This window comes from Trichechus manatus, unplaced genomic scaffold (assembly GCF_000243295.1).
Source record: "Trichechus manatus latirostris isolate Lorelei unplaced genomic scaffold, TriManLat1.0 scaffold00165, whole genome shotgun sequence".
Taxonomy (NCBI): Eukaryota; Metazoa; Chordata; class Mammalia; order Sirenia; family Trichechidae; genus Trichechus; species Trichechus manatus.
The window spans coordinates 1,472,998-1,494,279 of NW_004444101.1; the positions used below are offsets into that span (position 1 = coordinate 1,472,998).

The following is a 21,282-nucleotide window of genomic DNA, read 5'->3' on the forward strand; positions in this document are numbered from 1 at the left end:
TGGCTGAAAGCAGAGAATACCAGAAAGATGTTTACCTGTGTTTTATTGACTATGCAAAGGCATTTGACTGTGTGGGTCATAACAAATTATGAATAACATTGTGAAGAATGGGAATTCTGGAATGCTTAATTGTGCTCATGAGGAGCCTGTACACAGATCAAGAGGCAGTTATTCCAACATAACAAGGGGACACTTCGTTGTTTAAAGTCAGGAAAGGTATGTGTCAGGGTTGTATCTTTTCACCATACCTATTCAATCTGTATGCTGAGCAAATAAACCAAGGAGTTGGACTATATGAAGAACGGGGCATCAGGATTGGAGGAAGGCTCATTAACAACCTGAAATATGCGGATGACACAACCTTTCTTGCTGAAAGTGAAGAGGACTTGAAGTACTCACTGATGAAGATCAAACATCACAGCTTCAGTATGGATTACACCTCAACATAAAGGAAACATAATCCTCACAACTTGACCAATAAGCAACATTGTGATAAATGAAGAACAGATTAAAGTTGTCAAGGATTTCATTTTGCTTGTATCCACAATCAACACTCACGGAAGCAGCAGTCAAGAAATCAAACGACACATTGCATTGGGCACATCTGCTGCAAAAGACCTCTTCAAAGTGTTGAAAAGCAAAGATATCACCTTGAAGACTAAGGTGAGCCTGAACCAAGCCATGGTGTTTTCAATGGCCTCATATTTATGCAAAAGCTGGACCATGAATAAGGAAGACCAAAGAAGAATTGATGCCTTTGAATTGTGGTGTTGGTGAAGAATATTGAATATACCATGGACAGCCAAAAGAATGAACAAATCTGTCTTGGAAGAAGTACGACAAGAATGTTCCTTAGAAGCAACGATGGTGAGACTACGTCTCACATACTTTGGACATGTTATCAGGAGGGACCAGTCCCTGGAGAAAGACATCTTGTTTGGTAAGGTAGAGGACCAGAAAAAAAGAGGAAGACCCTCAACAAAATGTATTAAAACAGTGGCTGCAAGAATGGGCTCAAGCATAACGAGGATTGTGAGGATGGCGCAGGACCAGGCAGTGTTTCATTCTGTTATACATGGGGTTGCTATGAGTAGGAACCAACTCAATGGCAACTAACAACAACATTACCACATCACACCATGGATTAGCAGTGCCCTCTTTACTACTGGAGGTACAGTCATCAGTGACTTTAAGGCTAGCCAGACTTGCGAACCAATTCAGAAAACTCATCCTTATGATTTTGTTCCTCAAGAACCACTCTCAGTACCAAATTTCTTAAGCTGGGTTCCCTAGAGGCGTAAAAGCAGTGAAGCGTATACATACACACACATATATATACACATATGTTGCCATCAAGTCGGTTTCAACTCACAGTGACCCTACGTATAACAGAACGAAATACTGCCTGGTCCTGCACCATCCTCACAATTGTAGCTATGATTGACCTATGTCAGTCTATCTCTTTGAGGGTCTTCCTCTTTTTTGCTGACCCTCTACTTTACCAAGCTTCCTTCTCCAAGTAATGGTGACTCCTGATAACATGTCCAAAGAATGTGAGACGAAGTCTCACCATCGTTGCTTCTAACGAACATTTAGGCTGTACCTCTTCCAAGACAGATTTGTTCATTCTTCTGGCAGCCCATGATATAGTCAATATTCTTTGCCAACACCATAATTCAAAAGCATCAACTCTTCATCAGTCTTCCTTATTCATTTTCCAGCTTTCACGTGCATGTGAGGTGGTTGAAAATATCATGCCTTGAATCAGGGACACCTTAATCCTCAAAGTGACATCTTTGCTTTTTAACACTTTAAAGTGGTCTTTTGCAGTAGATTTTCCCAATGCAATATGTTGTTTGATTTCTTGACTGCTGCTTCCATAGGCGTTGATTGTAGGTCCGAGTGAAATGAAATCCTTGATGATTTCAATATTTTGTCCATTTATCATGCTGTTGCTTATTGGTCCAGTAGTGAAGACTTTTCTTTATGTTAAGGTGTAATCCATACCTATGGCTGTAGTCTTTGATCTTCACTGGTAAGTGCTTTAAGTCCTCTTCACTTTCAGCAAGCAAGGTTGTGTCATCTGCATATCACACATATTAGATACATATGCATACATATATGGACAGAGAGAGAGATTTATTTCAAGGAAATGGGTCATGCAGTTATGGAGGCTGGCAAGGCTCAAATTCTGTGGGTCAGCTGTCAGGCTGGAGATTTCTCCTGACTCATGTGTTGGTAGTGTCTGATGAACCCCCAAATTGGCAGGTCAGACAGCAGGCTGATGGCTCACATCCCAAGAATCAGAGGTTAGAGGACAACAAGTTGAATGTAGGAGCAAGATAGCAAAAGCTTTGCCAGAACATCCATATATATTGAATGTAGGCCACACCCCCAAGGAAACTGCCCTTTCAATTGATTGGCCGCTCACAGCAGATCACGTCATGGACAGTGATTGCATTATAGCTGCCGAACCACTGAGAATCATGGCCTAGCCAAGTTGACACACAACCCTAACCATCAAAACCTTACAACAGTTTTCACTTCTATATTCCCTTCTAGTATTTATTGATACATTCATAAATATTAATGAAGTCATACTGGCATAGGGTGGGTTCTAATCCTAAACCCTTCACAGAGGTGTCTCATAAAAGAGAAGAGCAGTCTTAGAGATAGAGTCACACCCAACAGGGAGACAGATAGCATATGTTGACAGAAGCAGACACATATAGAAGCAGCAAAGGAACTCCCCGGATTGCCACCACCTCCAGATACAAGGAGAGCAGCATGCAACTGTTTCTCTCTCAAAGCTTCCAGAAGGAATTGACATGGATGAAACACTGACTTGGACTTCTAGCCTCCAGAACTCTGAAACAATACGTTTCTGTTCTTTAAAGCCACCCACTTGCAGCATTTTGTTATAGCAGTCCTAGGAGACTGAGACATGGGCCATGGCATGTTTAACCATTCACCTATTTAGGTCATTTAGTGGTTTAGCTATTGTCCTTTATGATTTTGCACCATGTTTTAGCTGCAGCTTATTTCCTCTTTTGTAATTATTTCATCAAGATAGCTTCCTGAAGGCAGAACACTAAGTCCAAGGCTAAGACTATGTCATGGCTCTCTTTGTGCATTGCTACCTTGCTTTCCAAAATGGTGACATCCACCACAGGGCCAACCACAGGGATCCCTTCCCCAAGAGCTCAAACTGAAATTTCACTCATCAGGGACACAAATGTCTCTCTCAGCCAGTGGTCCAATGGAAGTACCTGAGCAATCTATCATCCTGTTCTTGGCCACATCAGCACCCCTAAATCCAATATGCCCTGGCTAGAACCTCCAGTGAAATGTTGAATAGAAGTGGACAGTGGATATCTTTGTCTTGTTCTTGATCTTAGCGGAAAAGCATTTTCATACATAAAAATTTACATAAATCTAATCCCCAAAATGTGAGGATTAATCAAATCCTCACTATCCCACTTCTCAAACATCTCTGACACCCTCTGCCCACATAGTACTTTCTTGTTCTGACTCTAGCCATCCGAAGTTTGGCCGGATCTCACAAGTTAAAAGGACACCATCCTTCAGACTGCCAAATAGGCAGACGCCAGCCACAAGCTTGGGAGTCTGCATGACACCCTTACTTCTAACCTACTGGCCACAAATTTGGGTTTTTCCCACTACTTATTCGGGATGTTAGTTGCAAGCTTGAGGGTCTCCCCTGGACTTTCTCACTTTCACCTCTGGCTCCCACTATTCCTTTGGGTTTGATAATTCACTGGAACAACTCATAGAACTCACAGAAAGTACTATACTTATGGTTACAGATTTATTATAGCAAAAGGATGCGAATCAGGATCAGCATAATGAGGAGATATATGGGGCAAGGTCTGGGGGTATTCTCAATGAAGAGCTTCCATATTCCAAAAAAATCTCATTACCCTCTCACGTGTATTGATGTCTTTCACCAACCAGGAAGCTCCTGAGGCTTCTGTGTCCAGAGCCTTTATTGGCTTCATTACATATGCATGATAGAGGCCTCACTGTATATTCATGATAAGGGCCTCATTGCATATGATGATTGAATCATGCTTCCCTCTCTTCCTGAGGTCAACTGATGTCAGGTCAGGATGTGGTCCTTCTGGCTTGGCCAGCCCTCCATTCATTAACATAAATCCTCTGGTATAGTCTTTAGGCTTAGCTAACAAACCTGTTGCCATCAAGTCAATTCTAACTCATAGCCACCCAATAGGACATCATAGAACTGCCCCGTAGGGTTTCCAGGGAGTGGATGGTGGATTCAAACTGCAGACTTTTTTGGGTTAGCAGCAGAGCTTTTAACCACTCCACCACCAGGGCTCCTAGATAACAAAAGGTACTTCAGTTTACTCAGGAAATTCCAAATATTAGCTCTCAGGAACAAAGGACAAAAGCCAAATTCATTGATTCATTGCCTCACAGGATTCAACCTTTTACTATTAAGTATGTTGTAAACTGTGAGTTTTTCACAGATGCCCTTCATCAGGTTGAGGAAATTCCCTTCTATTTCTGGTTTGCTGAGTGTTTTTTATCATGAAGGGGTGTTGGATTTTGTCACACACTTTTTCTGAATGTGTGGATTTGGTACTTTATTCTATTGATATGGTGTATCATATTGATTGTTTTGAATGTTAAACCCACCTTGCATTTCTGGGCTAAGCCTCGCTTGGCCATAGGTTGTAATCAGTTTTGTATGTTGCTGGATGTAATTTGCCTGTGTTTTGTGGAGGACATTTATATCTATAGTCATAAGAGATTTTAGTCCATAGTTTTCTTTTCTTGTGATGCCTTTGCCTGGTTTTGGTATTAGGGTAATACTAGCCTCATAAGATGAGTGTAAAGTGTTCCCCCTTCTATTTTTTGGAATGGTTTTTGAAGAATTGGCGTTAATCCTTCTTTAAATGTTTGGTAGAATTCACTAGTGAAGCCATCTGGGAACAAAGCAAAGCCTTACCCTGGGGGAGCGGGGCTTGCCTAGGGTTTAGTGGTGAATAAACACATTCATAACATGTTGTTTGCTGGCAGTCAGTATCATGGAGAAAACTAAGGAGCCCAAGGCCTGGACCAGAGTCAGAGAGCAGCTGGGATTTGGATCGTGTCAGCTTCATAAGCAATGGAAAGACCTTTGGATTTTAGGGTTTTGAAAAGAAGAATAATAAGAATTGATTTATGTTTCAGAAAAATCATTTTGGCTGCTGTGTAGAGAGCAGGCTGGAGGCAGGCAGGAGTGGAAGCCGGCCTATTTCAGGGGCCCACGCTGGAGAAGGTTCTGGTTCTGGATGTATTCTGAAGGCAGAACAGCGGGGATTCACTGAGTCTTGGATGTGGGGTGTGCAGAGGGGTGCCAGGATGAAGGACAGTGCGACCATTTTCTGAGATAGGAGGGCCACAAAAGAAGCGGGTTTGGGAAACAGACTCAAGTAAGGGTTTTGTTACTGCAATCACACGGATTGGAGCCACCTGCCGCAATAGCCAATTCTGAGACGGGGTGAAGTGAGTAGCAAGAGTTTTATCATGGATCGATATATAGGAGACAGAGGGGGAATAGATTCCTCCAAAAAACCTGTCTCCCCAACTGGAGATCGGCTGAAAGCTTTCATAGGGACAGGATTATGGGTCTTAGAAGTTTGTGATAGTAGTTCTCCCTTGAGGTGGTCATGTCTCAGATGAGTTCATCTTTTACTGGTATTCTTGGGGGTTATCTGGCGACATCCGGGTTTTCTTGTCACAACATGGGCGCTTTGTTCGGTTTTTCATCCTTAGACCATTATCACGTTTTCCACCCTCCAAGGAAGAACATTGGTTAATCTTAAACCTTTTGTAGAGATTCGAACCGAAGGGAAAAACAAGATCATGAGACAATGTGGCGGTTAGCAATGGGGAGTCAATAACAGTGGGCCGGGCCTACGCAGCCTCAGTTTGAACCTAAGTCTGCGTGCCTATTAGGCCTCAAAGTGTATGTATCAAGTAGGCGGTTGAATACACAAGTCTGAGACTTACAAACATAAATTGAGCACCTACTAAGCGCAGGGTGTTGTCCAGGACGCTAGATAGTGCATTGACCCGTACAGCAGGGCTCATTCTTTTCTTATTACACATAAATGTTTTACTGTTTCTAAAGGAATTTCTGTTATTCCAAGTTTATTAGTTTCTGAGTATGGGTTGTCTCATAAGGCGTCCTCACGCAGACACCAAACTCCTCCCTTCCCGGACTTGACCTTGATTCCTGACCCCGACTTCCGGCGAGGCCGGGGCCGGTCCTCCAAAGCATGGAACGGCCGGCCAGAGCGGCTACGACAGCCTTCCCCGTCCCCTCACCCCGCAAGCCGGCGCAGTTGCGTCTGAGGACGCTCCGAAATCTACGGCGCGCCTGCAAGTACCTATGGGTACTCGTTAGCGACTGAGGCTTTTTACGTCATCGCCGGCGCGACGCCCCTAGGGACAGTGTGGGGTCTGGCTTTCGGGAAGGTGTGGCGGCGGGAACGGCGGGGAAGATGCCAGTGGCGGTGATGGCGGAAAGTGCCTTTAGTTTCAAAAAGTTGCTGGATCAGTGCGAGAACCAGGAGCTAGAGGTACGCTTCGGGTCGGGCTGAGAGAAGCCGCGGGGTCGCGGGCGGGCCCGGGCGGAGCCAGTCTCCGGGGTAACGGGTCCTGGGGCTGGCGGGGCAGAGGACGGGCGCGGGAGCTCGGCGTGTGGAGCCCGGGCCGCCGCGGCCGGCTCCGGCGCGGAGCATTGGGGCCCGGCCTTCCCTAGGGAAGCGCGGCCTGGACACTTGGTCACAGCCCCACTCTCTTCTCCGGCCTGCTGTTCTGGCCACCTGTCAGTCACGCCCCTCGCCCTCTCCGCAGGAGGCCTTTCTTGTTTGACCCGAGTTCGTTCTGTTAGGCTTGTAAACTCTTCTATCCCCCGACTCCACATTGCTTGCTTGGTCCATCCAAAGCGAGGAACGATGGGAGAAGGGAACTTAAAAGTTTGTCTGGTACGGTGTATTTTGAATTTTTTTTTACTTCAGTACAATTTTTGCCCTTTTTCCATGTTATAATCAATTTTCAATTCATTTGTACCCAAATAAAACCTTTACATTCCTTATAAGTATTTTGTTAACGGTTTGTGATGTGCATCCAGTTGCGAGGACAATAAACATTATACTTTTTAGAATTCGTTCCAGTTACTTTTTCTGCTTTTCAGAGCGTAGGGTAGTGTTTCTTATACAACGCTTTAGTTGTTGTTGTTGTTTAACTTGTTACTTGTCTTCAGCTTGTGAGGCAAAAAATGAAACAAACACATGCGTCTTTGCTCCTGACACCCTCCAATATGATTTTTATACTATTAGACTAGACATGTTGTTTTCTTTCTCATTGTCCAGGGGGAGGGGAAATGTGAGTTTTATTAAAGACATTTGTGCAGACACGAACCCATCTACACATGCAAACCAAGAAAGGTGTAACCTTTCCTTGACTCAGAAAGCCCTCTTATTCTCATATTATTATTACCAAGTAAACTTGCTGCTTTGTCTTTAATAAGGCAAATGAAAGTTATATTATGCTGTTATTAAAGTTAGTTTTTTAGACTTTTCTGAGATAGACACTTAAAAGCATAACATTAGTATAAATAGTTAACTAAAGGAGAGAACAGCCAGAGCGAGTAGCTCTAGGTCACTAATAAAAAAACACTTAATAAATGTTTTCTGAAGTTAAAGGGGGAAGGAAAGGTCTTTGTAACTCAGCTGTGATGTTTTTCTGTTCCTCACACAGTTACTGGTACTTAGCTATTCAACATGTTTGATATAATAGGTAGAGTCAAAATGCTTTAGGAATCAGTTCAGAATGTCTGTGTCTTATACTAGCAAAGTCATTTAAATTATTATTTGGAAACTTGGAAAGGGACCCCAATTAGATATCACGTGTATATGAAGAAACTTAAGGCCCAGAGGGACATAAATCACAACTGATGACAGATCTAAACTTTGTTCAGTGGTTTTAGTGTTTGATACTTTTGTAAGCTGTTTTTACGTATATAATAGGGATATAAAACATCCATTGTGATAACAAAATACGATTTTGTTAAATAAGAGATAAGAATAAATGAGGTTTTTCTCTTTCTTGTTTGGCTGTCTAGGCTCCTGGAGGAATTGCCACAGCCCCAGTGTATGGTCAGCTCCTGGCTTTGTATCTGCTCCATAACGACATGTACGTCCCTGCTACCTAAGACAGACAGCAGCAGCATCCCCACAGTTATAGGGAATTACAGCACACTAAGTCCTGGACACAATGAGCTCTGTCTTTTATTGTAATACCTCATATACCTATTTCACATTGAAGCACAACTTAGTGAATTATGGTTAGGCTGAGTTATTTTAAATTAACATGTTTTACATGTACCTTCTAAAAATATTTCAGTTTGTTACGAGACACTACAGTGTCAGTCAAGTTTATGTGCTATATTCCTTAACTTCTGTTGACTTTTTTTTTCTTTTTAACTTTTTTATGACACCTGTTGATGTAACTTCACGTTTAATCACTAGTCCAGGAGAAGTTGAAAGGGAGAATTATTTCAGAAAGCTAAGAAGAATTTATTACCAAAGTGTATGAGATTTCTCGAGAGTTTTGTTTCTTAATTATTCATGTTCATTGAAGAAAAACCAGAGAACACAACAGTGCAAACGAATAGGAGTCGCCAGTAGTTCTGCGACCCATAGATAATTACTGGTAAATTTTTTGGTTTAAATTCTTCCAAATCTTTTTATTTTCATACCTTTTTAAAAACTAAATACCAAGATTCTTATTACATTTTGTATAAATTCTGTTTCATTTTTTGTAATTCCATCATCATATGGAAGCCCTGGTGGCGTAGTGGTTAAGTGCTGTGGCTGCTAACCAAAAGGGTGGTGGTTCACATCCACTAGGTGCTCCTTGGAAATTCTATGGGGCAGTTCTACTCTGTCCTATAGGGTTGCTAGGAGTGGGAATCAGCTCTACGGCGACGGGTTTTGGTATCATCGTATGTTTGCTGTTGTTCAAGTTTTCAAACCCTTTAAAACTCCCATCTTGACAGAGTTGGAGGCTCTGTGCTCGTGGGGAGGCGGGACCATGACGAGAATGCTTTGTGTACTGCACACATTGTCAGGGAATGCTAGAGCCTTGATGTACACAGATCTGTTTGTGCTGGCATACATTATTTGGGCAATTGTTCTATCGTAATTTTTGTGTTTGTAGTGTGCTGTTGCCGTAACTTAGGATCTGGGTCTTTAATAACAAAGTCTCTAAAAATGGCAAAATGTTACTTTTGATAAAAATATTTCATGTATTTTTATCTGGGAAGCCACTTGTATTTCCCTTGGACACAGTCATGTAAAATTACATTCTACTCCATTGTGCAGAGTATTTTAGAGTATACTTCTGTATGTTTGCATTGGAACCTAGAAAATGTAAACGTTAATTGAGATGATTATTTTTGTCATTGATCGTTGTTGTTCTTTTTTTTGGTGGGGGGTATAAATTAGGAATAACGCAAGATATCTTTGGAAAAGAATACCACCTGCTATCAAGTCTGTAAGTATTCTTTCAGCATACTTACTCCCTGCATGTAGTAATGACGTTCACTGTTCATGGCCTCAGAGGTGTATGCAAATCACAGCCTCTTAAATGTTCTCTTCTCTTTCCTGTGTGGTTACAGAAATAGTCATTAAACTAGTATTCATGTTTAAGAATAGGTCTTCAGATTCCTGTAACTGAAAATTGTAAGTCCCTTCGATGGTATAGAAATCTGTGCTGAGCTTCTACTGATCAGGTTTCTTGAGACATTTCTTGTAAGAGTAGTTCTACCAGTTACTTAAACAACCGAGCCAGTTTAGATCTGATTTGTATACTTCTCTGTAATGGTACTTTAATTTGAAACTAGTCTGTTACAGCCATTTTCTAAAAAATGGTGGGGTACTGTACACAGCATTAAGATTGTTTTGCCAGTTAGGAATTTAGGTTTCTTATTTTGCTTGGGAAGTTAGATTAAATAACCTGTTAAGAGTTAATTCCAAAGTGGAAGGAAGCAAATTTTTAATTTCATGTGATTTTCTGTGTCCAGCGTAAGCGTAAAGTGAATTTTTAAAACATTCAGAATGTTACCAGGATTTCATCGGAACTCGTGTGTGTGTTGGAGATGCTCAGCAGCATATCAAATTAGTATTTTTACTCTGTCGTGTTTTCCCAGACATCCTATTAAAGTTGGAATGTTCCTCCACTACATTGGCTAAAATAATACGTGTAATTTCAATGATACTAGCAAGAACTCTGTCCTTAGAGAAGCTACAGTGTATGCTATCTTAAACTTAGTGTCTGTGTTAGCCATTTTGGTATTATTTAATTTTTTCATAAACTTTATGTGCATACATATAGAGGTATTTTGTCTGTATTTTGTTTGTGTGTGTATGAAACAGAAATAAAACACTCTAAAAAACAAAAATAAGAAAATTAATTCCCAGGCTTAAGTCTGAAATGTTTTTGTACTGTTTCTCAAGCCTTAGTTTGCCGTTACAATAAAAATGTATATCAAAAGTACAAATGAAATTTATAGGACCGCGCATAATGTTTAAAAATCTTTCTATCAGTTATTTTAAGTAAAAGTTATTTATTTCTTGAAAGGAATGTTAAATTGCGTTTTTTAATGTTACACCTAACAAGTTTAATATCATTTCTGGTTTAATGTTTTAATATACAGTGTTGGTAAATCTGCAGTGAATGTCCTCAAAGGCAATAATATTTGTTGCAGGCAAATTCTGAACTTGGAGGGATTTGGTCAGTGGGACAGAGGATCTGGCAGAGAGACTTCCCTGGGATCTACACGACCATCGGCGCTCACCAGTGGTCGGAGACGGTCCAGCCCATCATGGCAGCACTGAGAGGTATTGTGGTCACGTGTTAGCGTAGACTGGACCCCTTCCCCGGCTGCTGCAGTGCCAAAGGGAGTCAGTGGTGTGCTCAGAGGTAGATACTCTCTGCAGAGAACGGGGCAGCCTTCAGAATTCTTTTTCAGATTGGTAATTTGGGTGTAACTTTGGTATAAGCATGCTCCTTCATTTCACGTTGTTTGAGAGTGTGTCGGCAGTTAGGGGCCTTGCTGTCTGTTCATTCTAGATTGAAATTACTCTGTGTGTGGAAGGTTTTGTTTTGGCCACTAAAATGAAATCTTGCAGTACTCTGATAAGTTCAAGATAGTGGTTAAGATTTTAAAAATCCATGTGTTTGAAAGCAAGGACTGTGCTTTGGACTTTGTAGACCTCATCCTGGGTATACTTGTATCCAGCTTCTGGACTTTGTAACTCATCCATTCAGTGTGTAGATGCGCAAATATGTTTGTTAATTACTTTGAAAGAGTAAAAGCTTGGTGCCACATAGTACCAATCCCACAGTAGAAACCGGTCCGCTACCTTTCTTCTTCTACTCTCCCCACCCCAATGTTTGCGTCCAATCTTCCTGGTTCACTCTTGGCCCGCTGTCTGAACATTCATACAGTGACTTCGTTTTATCTTGTGATTCCCTTATTGTTACTTTATCTCTGTAGTTAGTCCCGCCCTCACTGCACGCCTTCCTGCTCTGGAGGAGGCAGTCAGCAGGAAATTGGGAACAATCGCCATGTACTCGGGGCCCTGGTGGCGCAGTCGTTAAGCATTTGACTGCTGACCAAAAGTCTGGTGGTTCGAATCCACCAACTGCTCCTTGGAATCCCTATAGGACAGTCCTATTCTGTCCTTTAGGGTCACATGAGTTGGAATCAACTCGATGGCAACAGGTTTGGTTTGGTTAGAGGCGAAAGACTGCTTTTCAGATACACTGAATTCCTCTGGAGTGGTGAAGCCATACCAACATAAAACAGCAACGCAAGTGACGAGACACGGCACTTGCTGCCGGCTTAGACACGATGAACAGGGCTCCGGCTCGCCTGGGCGCAGGGTGGGCAGGTGGCTGGCAGGAGGAGTGTGCCGTAAGGTTGCGCAGGTACACCAGGAAATGGCCTTAGCCTCTTTATACAGGAGCGGACGTCAGAGGCATCTAGTTTAGCCCTGTGCTTTCTCCCAGGGTTACCCAGCAGGCTGGTGGGCAGGTCAAGGACACAGTCCTCCTGACTCCTCAGCACTGTGCACTGTACTGTACGCCTCCCACTTGTACAGTGTGTTCCTTCCTCGGGGCCCCTCCTGCTGTGGAGTCTCTGTAGATGAAGGACGCCTTAGAAAGCGGGCCAGCAGACCCGGGAACGGCTGTACACAGAACACGGTGAGTTTGGGCTCTGAGCCAGGCTTCCAGAGTTCTCCCCCTGGCTCTGTCACTTACTAGGGGTGAGCCCTGTGCCTCGTTTTCCCGATTTGTAAATAGGGTTAGAAATAGTACTTTCCCCAGGTTTCAAGGATTGAGTGAGTTACGTGTGAGCGCTTAACCGCGCTCTAAAGCACTATCCTGCTCACCTGCAGTGTTTGTGAATATACCCTGAGACTTAACAAATCCCCCCCGTTCATGAATGATAATGTATTTTTTTTCTCCATAAAGCAGTGTGATGGGGGTATTCTCATAACAGATTTGAGTCACTGTTGAATTTAGTGTATTTGCTTTCTAATTTATTACAAGCATTTGTTTTCCAGTTAAAACAGTCACGTTCTCAGATCTCATTCTTTTCTGAATTAGTCTCAGTCCTATTAGAATGGTTTAACTGAAGGGCGGTTGGTGGAAACCAGCGAGAACTGGTGAGGCACCCAGGGTAGCCATTCTCACCCGAGGCCTCCTGGAGCAAGACGAGGGGCCAGTGTTACTGGAGCCTGGAGAAGGGCTGTCCAAGTGCATGCTTCATGAGGGGATTGTGCTTGGCACCTTAGGGGATATAAAGGTACAAAGACAGTCCTACCTGTCAAGTTCGGAATATAATTGAGATGATTGGGGGTGGCGAGGACAAAGTATGCCAGAAGGGGTGAAAGATTCCTTGTTAAATAAGCCATGTGACTCAGACTGTGAACTTAGAGAGAGGCAGAGGTCGCCATGGTTTAGTGCTGTAGGGGTGCTCACAGATAGCCACGGGAAGAGTGGGTAACACGTGGTCCCCCAGCGAGCAGAGAGAAGGGCGGTCCAGGCCAGGGACAGCAGAAGCCAAGAGGCTGGAGACGAGAAGGTGTGAGCCCGTCTGAGAGCCAGTGACAGGGCCAGGACTGGTGAGAAGTTTGCAGTATGGCGTGGGGCTGTTTCTTACACGTTCACCTGCCTGTTAAGTGTGAAATACACAACAGTTCCTGAGCACTTGGAGTAGTGGATGGAAAAGCTTTGTGTTCCCACGAGAACACTGGACAGGCAGGTGGGCCAGCTGGGTGTGACTGTCTCCCGTGTCTTTATCAACCGTTTCCTTCCTGAGTTGATTTAATGTGGGTAGGTAAGCCTCTGAAAAATCCGAGATGTTCTTTCCAGGGAAGAATTTCTGTCGCTGGTGGGTTTGGCAGCCCCTTCCTGCTGAGGCTTAGACTCTCAGGCTGGAATTTACGATTTTGAACCTGAGTGAACTCTTGAGTTCAGTACAGACTTGGACGTTAGGAAGAGGGCTGCAGTTGGAAGGTTTGTTCTATACCTCCAGGTGGGATCCCATGCTAGAGACCCTCCTGAGAAAAGACAGCTCATTTTGCAAATAGGTGTTTTCTGCATCATTCATTCCAGTGTTTGTAGATGAGTGTGTGAATGAATGTATTGAAGTGTATTTAGTAACACTTTTCCGTTTGATCTTCATCAGTAACTAGGCTTGCACGTTATTATATGCTGTGTGTTCCACATGAGTGTTCAGGTGTTACGTTCCCTAGAGAAATAAAAACAAAGTTTACACCCCAAATACATAAATACAGTTAAATAAAATTTTCTTAGAGTTTGAGTCTTGTGTATATTAACTTTTTTCCCATCTTTAGATTGTCATTGTCATCTAAGAGATTTTTTGGTCTGAGAGGCAATGTAAGAATTGTATTTGTTGATTCAGCAATGTTGAAACACCTCCTACAAGCCAGGCCCATGTATCTGTATCTGTAAGCACAGAAATCTTTGGGTTGATACGGTCTTGCTGCTCCGTGATAAATGAGGCGAGGAAGACCGCGTGATTATGTCTTTTAAAATGTCTGCCCCCCTCACTCCCCACACAGACGCGACCAGGGGGAGAGCCTTTGCCCTGGTCTCCCAAGCGTACACCTCCATCATCGTCGACGACTTTGCTGCCTTCGTTGGACTTCCTGTGGAAGAGGCTGTGAAAGGTAGTGTTGTGGATTGAGTTCTGTCCCCCCAAAAATGTGTGTATCAGTTTGGCTGGGCCATGATTCCCACTGTTGTGTGGTTGTCCTCCATTTTGTGATTGTAATTTTATGCTAAAGAGGATTAGGGTGGGATTGTAACACCCTTACTAAGGTCACCTCCCTGATCCAATGTAAACGGAGTTTCCCTGGCACATGGCCTATACCACCTTTTATCTTACAAGAGATGAAAGGGAAGCAAGCAGAGAATTGGGGACCCCATACCACCAAGAAAGCAGTGCCGGGAGCAGAGCGTGTTCTTTGGACCTGGGGTCCCTGCGCTGAGAAGCTCCTAGACCAGGGGTAGATTGATGACAAGTCAATTCCGACTCATGGCGACCCTATAGGACAGAGTCAAACTGTCCCATGGGGTTTCCAAGGCTGTAAATCTTTACGGAAGCAGACTGCCACATCTTTCTCCTGCAGAACAGCTGGTGGGTTTGAACTGACCTTTCAGTTAGCAGCTGAGCACTTAACTGCTGCACCACCAGAGCTCGTTCCATAAAGATGTTTCATAGTACAGTAAAACCTGCAAAAGCCAGAAACTGTGTAGGGCAGAAACCTGTCAGAGAAGGAAAACTCAAATATTTTCCATAGAAAAGTGTTAAGCTGCACTCTGTTCAAGGTAGAAGACTTGTGAGACCCAGAACAGCAAGGCAGTCCTGGCGAGTTCCAGCTCTCACAGGTTTCACTGTGACTTCTGAAAAACAAAGGTCTGAATTCCACAAATACATCTGGTTCCAAGGGATCAGAGAAGCAATTGTGGACCAACAATTCATATTTCTAGCTCCCTTTTTCCTTGTAAACAGAAAATAAGCCAGCACTACCTGTCTTAGTCATCTAGTGCTGCTGTAACAGAAATACCACAAGGGATGGCTTTAACAAAGAGAAACTTACTCTTTCTCAGTCTAGTCGGCTACAAGCCCAAGTTCAGGGTGTCAGCTCCAGGGGAAGGCTTTCTATCTCTGTCAGTTCTGGAGGATGGTCCTTGTCATCAGTCTACCCCTGGTCTAGGAGCTTCTCAGTGCAGGCACCCTGGGTCCAAAGGACACGCTCTGCTCCTGGCACTGCTTTCTTGGTGGTACAGGGTCCCCAATTCTCTGCTTGCTTCCCTTTCATCTCTTTTAAGATAAAAAACTAAAAACGGAACCAAGCCCATTCATGTCTGCAGTAAAATCTGTGCACGTCCACTCACTCGGGTGCTCGGAGATCGTAAATAACCCGTGCTCGTCCACACATGCAGATACTCGGAGGTTGTAAATAGACTACAGTGGTTCTGATCAGGTTTTGCCGCCAAATGAGTTAAGAAGCTTTTGGTTTGTAGAGCTTTTTGGATTCCTGAATTGTGGATAAGAGATTTTGGACCGGTATTTACTTTTAAAGCCCTTTTTGCCAGATTGGCACCAATTAAAGCCATCTTAGAATAAGAGCTTTGCAAATGAGTCCTTTGCCATTTTTATGAAATGACAGATGTGTATGTCTCTGACACATACCCGTGGTGCATGTGAGTACTCGAGCTCCTCCTTGATGCAGCCTCTTAAATCTTCTGTGCAGTTATCTCGTCATAGTTCCCGTGGCCTGGCCCCTGGAGATTTTTCCCCATTTGTCGCTTAAGACCTTCGGTCAAGAGTCCATGTCCTGTTTGGCAGTGGTGAGCCCTTCAGGCTGATGCCCAGGAAAGAACAATTGGAGCTCTTGTTGATTATTGGTAGGAGGGCAAAGGCAGGTGGCAGGAGGGATGAGTTACTGGAAGAGGAGGGCAGAGGAGAGAGGGACAGAGTCGAGCATGTGATCCCAATCCCAAATCTGAGCCTCAGATTACAATGTAGCTCTTGCGAGTGGTGTAAAATGAAGGTGCAAGAAAATGAAGAGTGTAACTTCTCATGGCTGGACCAATAAACAACATCATGATAAACAGAGAAAAGATGAAGTTGTCAAGGATTTCATTTTACTTGGATCCACAATCAACACCCATGGAAGCAGCAGTCAAGAAATCAAACAACACATTGCATTGGGCAAATCTGCTGCAAAAGACCTCTTTAAAGTTTTAAAAAACAAAGATGTCACTTTAAGGACTAAGGTGTGCCTAACCCAAGCCATGGTATTTTTAGTGGCCTCATATGCATGGGAAAACTGGACAGTAAATAAGGAAGACCGAAGAAAAATTGACGCCTTTGAATTGTGGTGCTGGTGAAGAATATTGAACATACCATGGTCTGCCAAAAGAATGAACAAATCTGTCTTAGAAGTACAAACTTCTGGCCTTTTGGTTAGCAGCCAAGTGTTTTAACCACTGCACCACCAGGGTTGCTATAACAGACGTAGAGGCTAGGATTTACAACACATCACAAATGGAGGATAATCACATCAGATCACAAAAATGGAGGATGACTACATCATTACATAACTGCCAAACCACTGAAAACCATGGCTCAGCCAAGTCGACACAAAACCATCACAGGTTTCACACACCTTATTTGCATTAGCAGCAAGTTGTCCAGTCCCCTTGGTGAGCCACAGGCACCTTGTTTGCATAGTCCTACCCAGTCATTTTGTGGGACTCAAAAAGACTCTGGCTAGAAGGGCCATCCTAAGTAATTCACTGCACTGCAGGGGTGCGTCCTGGCCTCCCCCTCCCCCAGCTCCCACCTTCCAGTCCACCCCTCTGCTGACTGGTGGCTCCTTTCCCTGTTTGACTGCGTCGTGATGATTACACGAAAGGAAGTTGTGTCAGCGGGTGTTTCTGTCATCACCATTGTTTGTTATTACGGATGTAAATATTAAAAGGCCTCATTAAGTTTTCCTTGTCTGTTTTTAATAGTATTAGACTAATAGCATAATTACATGCTTTGTAGAAAACCAGTCATCTATTAGTGAGTATGCCAGCCTTTAACCCAACCAAAAACCCATTGCCATTGAGTTGATCCAACTCATAGCGGCCCTATAGGACAGAGCAGAACTGCCCCACAGGGTTTCCAAGGTGTAAATCTTTGCAGAAGCAGACTGCCACGTCTTTCTCCTGCGGAGCAGATGGTGGGTTTGAGCCAGTGATCTTTTGGTTAGCAGCCGAGCGCTTACAGAGTCAAATCAAGCTTTCATATGTTTTCAGGAATATTTCAGAAACCAATATGGTTGAGAATGCTATCTATAGTATACCTTTTTAGTAAAAGTACGTGTAACAACTTAAACCAAAAATGAAGATCCTCCCATACAATTAATGTCATCGATAGAATGTGGACCTTGTTAAATTAAAATTGTATTATTATTTCTATTATTAGTTCATTTTTGTGTTAAATAAACATTTTCAGGCATATTAGAACAAGGATGGCAAGCTGACTCCACCACAAGAATGGTCATGCCCAAAAAGCCAGGTAGGTGGTGCTGTTCACCCATTTTTGTGGCGTTGAACTCTTACTGTAAGATTGCTTCAGTTTTTCAGGCCTTGAATTTGAATAATTTGATACAAAGTTTGCTATACTTACAAAATAGAAGGGACTCACATTGTAAATGTTGACAGAAAATAATAGACTAAGAGTTAGGAAGGCTCTTAAAGGTCGCCTGTTTTCACTGTAATGTTGAAATCTGTGTTTCTTGTTTAAATGATATTTTATGTCAGTGTCCATGGCCCTAATTATAAGTAACCCCCCACCCCCACCCCCAGGCTCTCTCTGTCTCAGATGAGCCTGGCCCTCTCCACTGCTTCTGGTCGCTGGTCCTCCTGTCTGCCAGGAGCCCCCTCTGCTGCCGGGCTGCAGGCCCGCTCCTGTGAGCCCTCAAGCACCTACTTCTGCCCACATTTCTTTCCACCTTCTTTGAATTCCTGTTGTTTTAGACATTGTTGAATACATAGTAAAGTTCACACAAATCTCAGTGTGCTCGTATCTGTGAGGTTACAAACGAGCGGTAAGACGGGGTCCCACCGAGTCTAGGCAGTGAAGCAAGACTAGTAAATAAGTCACAGTTGTCATCTCTGTCTGAGAAACAAAATGGCCATAAACGCAGACTGCATAAAAGATAACGGTATGTTGTGTGTGAAAGTCCTTTACAGTGACTTCTCTGTAAATCCGACTGTGAATTCTGTGTACTTAGTTGCAGGAGCCGCGGATGTTTCCTCTAACAGGTTTATTCCCCTGTCGGGTATGTATTTTCATACATTCATTTTAAAAATGTTTCATAGTTCTCGATTTCTTTTTTATAATGTATATCTGGTTTTTCTTAGCGCTAACCTTGTAAACAAAGAGTTTAAACTCTGTCTTTACTGTTCATAATCCTCAGTATTATGAGTCATTCGCAGTACATCCCATGGCAGGAGTGAACCGTGGGCTCCCCCTGTAGCTGGCGTTGGGGCAGCGGCACCCTCCTCCCCCCACCCTATAGAGCCTCCTTCAGTATTGTGTGACACAGCCCTGAAACAGCGTCTCACTTCATTCAGAAGGGACCCCAGGCTGACCGGTGGTGACTTAAATGCTAGCTTATAAACTCATGGAGTGCAGGGGTCTTTGTGCTTTCTTCTTCATTGGCAGCGCCCTTCTGGAACACTTCCTGATGCATGTAGGCCCTCAGGAATTATTTGCTGAATCAAATTAAATTAAAGTTGTGTGGGTAGGGGCCTTTTTAAGGACGGCTGTAGGCTGCCTCTTAAAAGAAACTTTACAAGTCAAAAGTGTTTTTACCCTTCACGTGGAATACTTCAGTAACGACAGCAGACCAGATGTACCTTTACTCTCAGTTTGGGAAGACAGTACTGATAAAACATGGGGCTTCTAAGGCTTTTTTTGTTTGTTTTTTTTCCCCAAAATACCAAGGCTTTATAAGAGACCTAAAATGTCTAAAATCAGGGCAATCTAAGAAAGTTTCCTCCTCCTTCAAAGGAAGGGTATTGGGAGGCAGGAGGAAAGGCCAGAGCTTGGTTACTCTGGCGCATGACTTACCTGCGTCTCTCTCTTCAACCCGCAGAGCCTGCCCCGGTCCCACCAATCCCCAACGAGCAGCAGTTAGCCAGGCTGACCGATTACGTGGCTTTCCTTGAAAACTGAGTTCCCACCTGGAGTTCAAGATCCACCTTCAGAGTCCTGTCTGCTGACAGATGGAGAAATGTAAAATGTTCGTTTTTAATTGTTTGAATGGATTAAGCACCTCAGCATCCCTCACTGAGTAGGTGATGGAATACTATATAATACAGAGTGTATTGTGTATATTTTGCCCCTAAACATTACGCTGACTAGTTGTTGAGAGGGCTCTCAGTCTGTGATGTGTAACAGTTGGAGCCCATCAGTGTTAGGTGGCTGCCGCGTGTTCCCCAGTGACTGGTAAAGCGTGGCTCTGCGGCTCCGTGTAGCGCAGCGGCTGTCCACTGTCTGTCCCTGCCTCAGCACACAGCACCCCTGTCTGTGCCCCTGGCTGATAGTGGGGCAGGTTCGTCTGGGGCTAGAGGGGGACCTTCCCCGAAAGGCAGTAGCCACATTGCTGGGAATTCACCTTCTTTGGAGAATATGCTTCTTTTCCTCCCCACCTCCTGAGAATCACTAATGTAAATACTGGATAGAGCTGAGGGACAGAAGACCGTGTCCTCAATAAACCAGGCTGTCCACGGGATTTCTCCTGGTGGCCTGAGTGTGCCCATGGCTGGTAGTGAAGGGCCCCCCAGGAAAAGCAGCTCATCTGAGGTGCTGGTGAGAAGTCTTAAGTTGGGACAGCTCCTGTCAGCAGGAGAAGGGTGGGGGCGGCACGTGATGTTGGAAAAGAGGTGTGGAGATGAGCGTGTGCGACTCCTGCAGCCTGCGGGCTGCTCGTGGTCGCCCCTTGGTTCAGGGCCTGCCTTTCGGAGAAATTCGGGATGAAGCTTTCGTTCTCGTGTGACCCTGCTGTTAACGTCTGAACCTGGGTATTGTCTCCGCGGGTTAACACACCCCCTAGTTCGTTCCATTCTGCATTTGTTCAGTAAATATTTAATCGAATTCACTGTTTCATCTAAGGTAGTTTCTGGAAATGTCACTCTTGGCCTTCTTTCTATGGACTCATTGTAGTGTGTCAACATCTCTTAAGACAGGAATTTCCTGATTAAACAGAAACGACCTGTATAGTTGTCATTGCGTGCTTCCTGTGTTTGCTCATTTTAAATGTATTTTACTGGCTGACATACTCATGTTGTTCTGCAGATAGGGCTTCGGTTTTCGTGTGGATGAACCAGGCTTCCTTCCTGGGTGCTTTGGTGACAAGTGACTGCCCTTCTGACGTTTCAGAAGCAACTATCTTCTCACCCCCGTTTCTTCTCTTGGAATAAATACCTTCTTCCTACCGCTGTTCCTCATAAACAGTAATCTTGAGTCCTTGCTGTTTTGGGTGTTCTCTGAATGTGTTCCAGTTTATTTCAGAAATGGGTGCTTATATGAAAGAGTGATAGTGGTTAGACTGCTCTCCTAGCACCAGAGCTGAAAAGTCAGCAGCGCTCGCTGATCATGCTGTCGCTCAGCTACCCCGACTCCACAAAGGTAGGTAAAATCTTATCAAAGAAGAAACCAATGTGCAGTTTCAGTTGTTAAGTCATGGTTTCGTTTAACCCTGATAGGTGTGTCGTGTTGTTAAACCTCATGCTTTACAACTGAGGAGATGGAAATCCCAGAAGTCCAGAGATTAGCAGTGAGAAAGTGGCAATGCAAGTTTTAAACGTTGAGGTATGAATGCAAATTGTACCACGGGCCCTCCCTGTAATGGCAGAATGGAATCAACGTGTTCAGTAAAGCGGGACTGGTTGAATAAACAACAGTATACAGGGCAGTAAGGAGTCCTGGTGGCGCAGTGGTTAAGCGCTTGGCTGCTAAGTGAAAGGTCAGCGGTTTGAACCCACCATCCGCTCTGCGGGAATAAGATGCCACAGTCTGTTTCTGTAAAGATTACAGCCTTGGAAACCCTGTGGGGCAGTTCTCCTCTGTCCCATGCGGTCACT

At 43.8% G+C, this 21,282-nt stretch overlaps 1 protein-coding gene across 2 annotated transcripts; it reads left to right on the forward strand.

The window, feature by feature from the left end:
- The first annotated feature begins 6,429 nt into the window (after positions 1-6,429).
- COPS8 (COP9 signalosome subunit 8) lies at positions 6,430-20,594 on the forward strand. 2 transcript variants are annotated; one of them, XM_004386461.2, is made up of 8 exons: positions 6,430-6,611; positions 8,159-8,229; positions 9,543-9,591; positions 10,805-10,937; positions 14,193-14,300; positions 17,645-17,707; positions 18,426-18,473; positions 19,293-20,594. In XM_004386461.2, the coding sequence occupies exons 1-8, from the start codon at positions 6,534-6,536 to the stop codon at positions 19,370-19,372; spliced, it is 630 nt and encodes a 209-aa protein (XP_004386518.1). In that variant the 5' UTR covers positions 6,430-6,533; the 3' UTR covers positions 19,373-20,594. The 2 variants fall into 2 exon arrangements, with proteins under 2 accessions (XP_004386518.1, XP_023596630.1); XM_023740862.1 differs by lacking the exons at positions 18,426-18,473; positions 19,293-20,594 and having other exon boundaries at positions 17,645-17,990.
- Positions 20,595-21,282: the final 688 nt, after the last annotated feature.

What these genes read in the sequence shown, in the direction of transcription:
- COPS8 (XM_023740862.1), top strand. Translation starts at nt 6,534, where the DNA reads ATGCCAGTGGCGGTGATGGCGGAAAGTGCCTTTAGTTTCAAAAAGTTG. An exon ending in TATCTGCTCCATAACGACAT is followed by an intron (nt 8,230 to 9,542) that starts GTACGTCCCTGC and finishes GGTATAAATTAG; the next exon opens with GAATAACGCAAGATATCTTT. An exon ending in TGTGGAAGAGGCTGTGAAAG is followed by an intron (nt 14,301 to 17,644) that starts GTAGTGTTGTGG and finishes AAACATTTTCAG; the next exon opens with GCATATTAGAACAAGGATGG.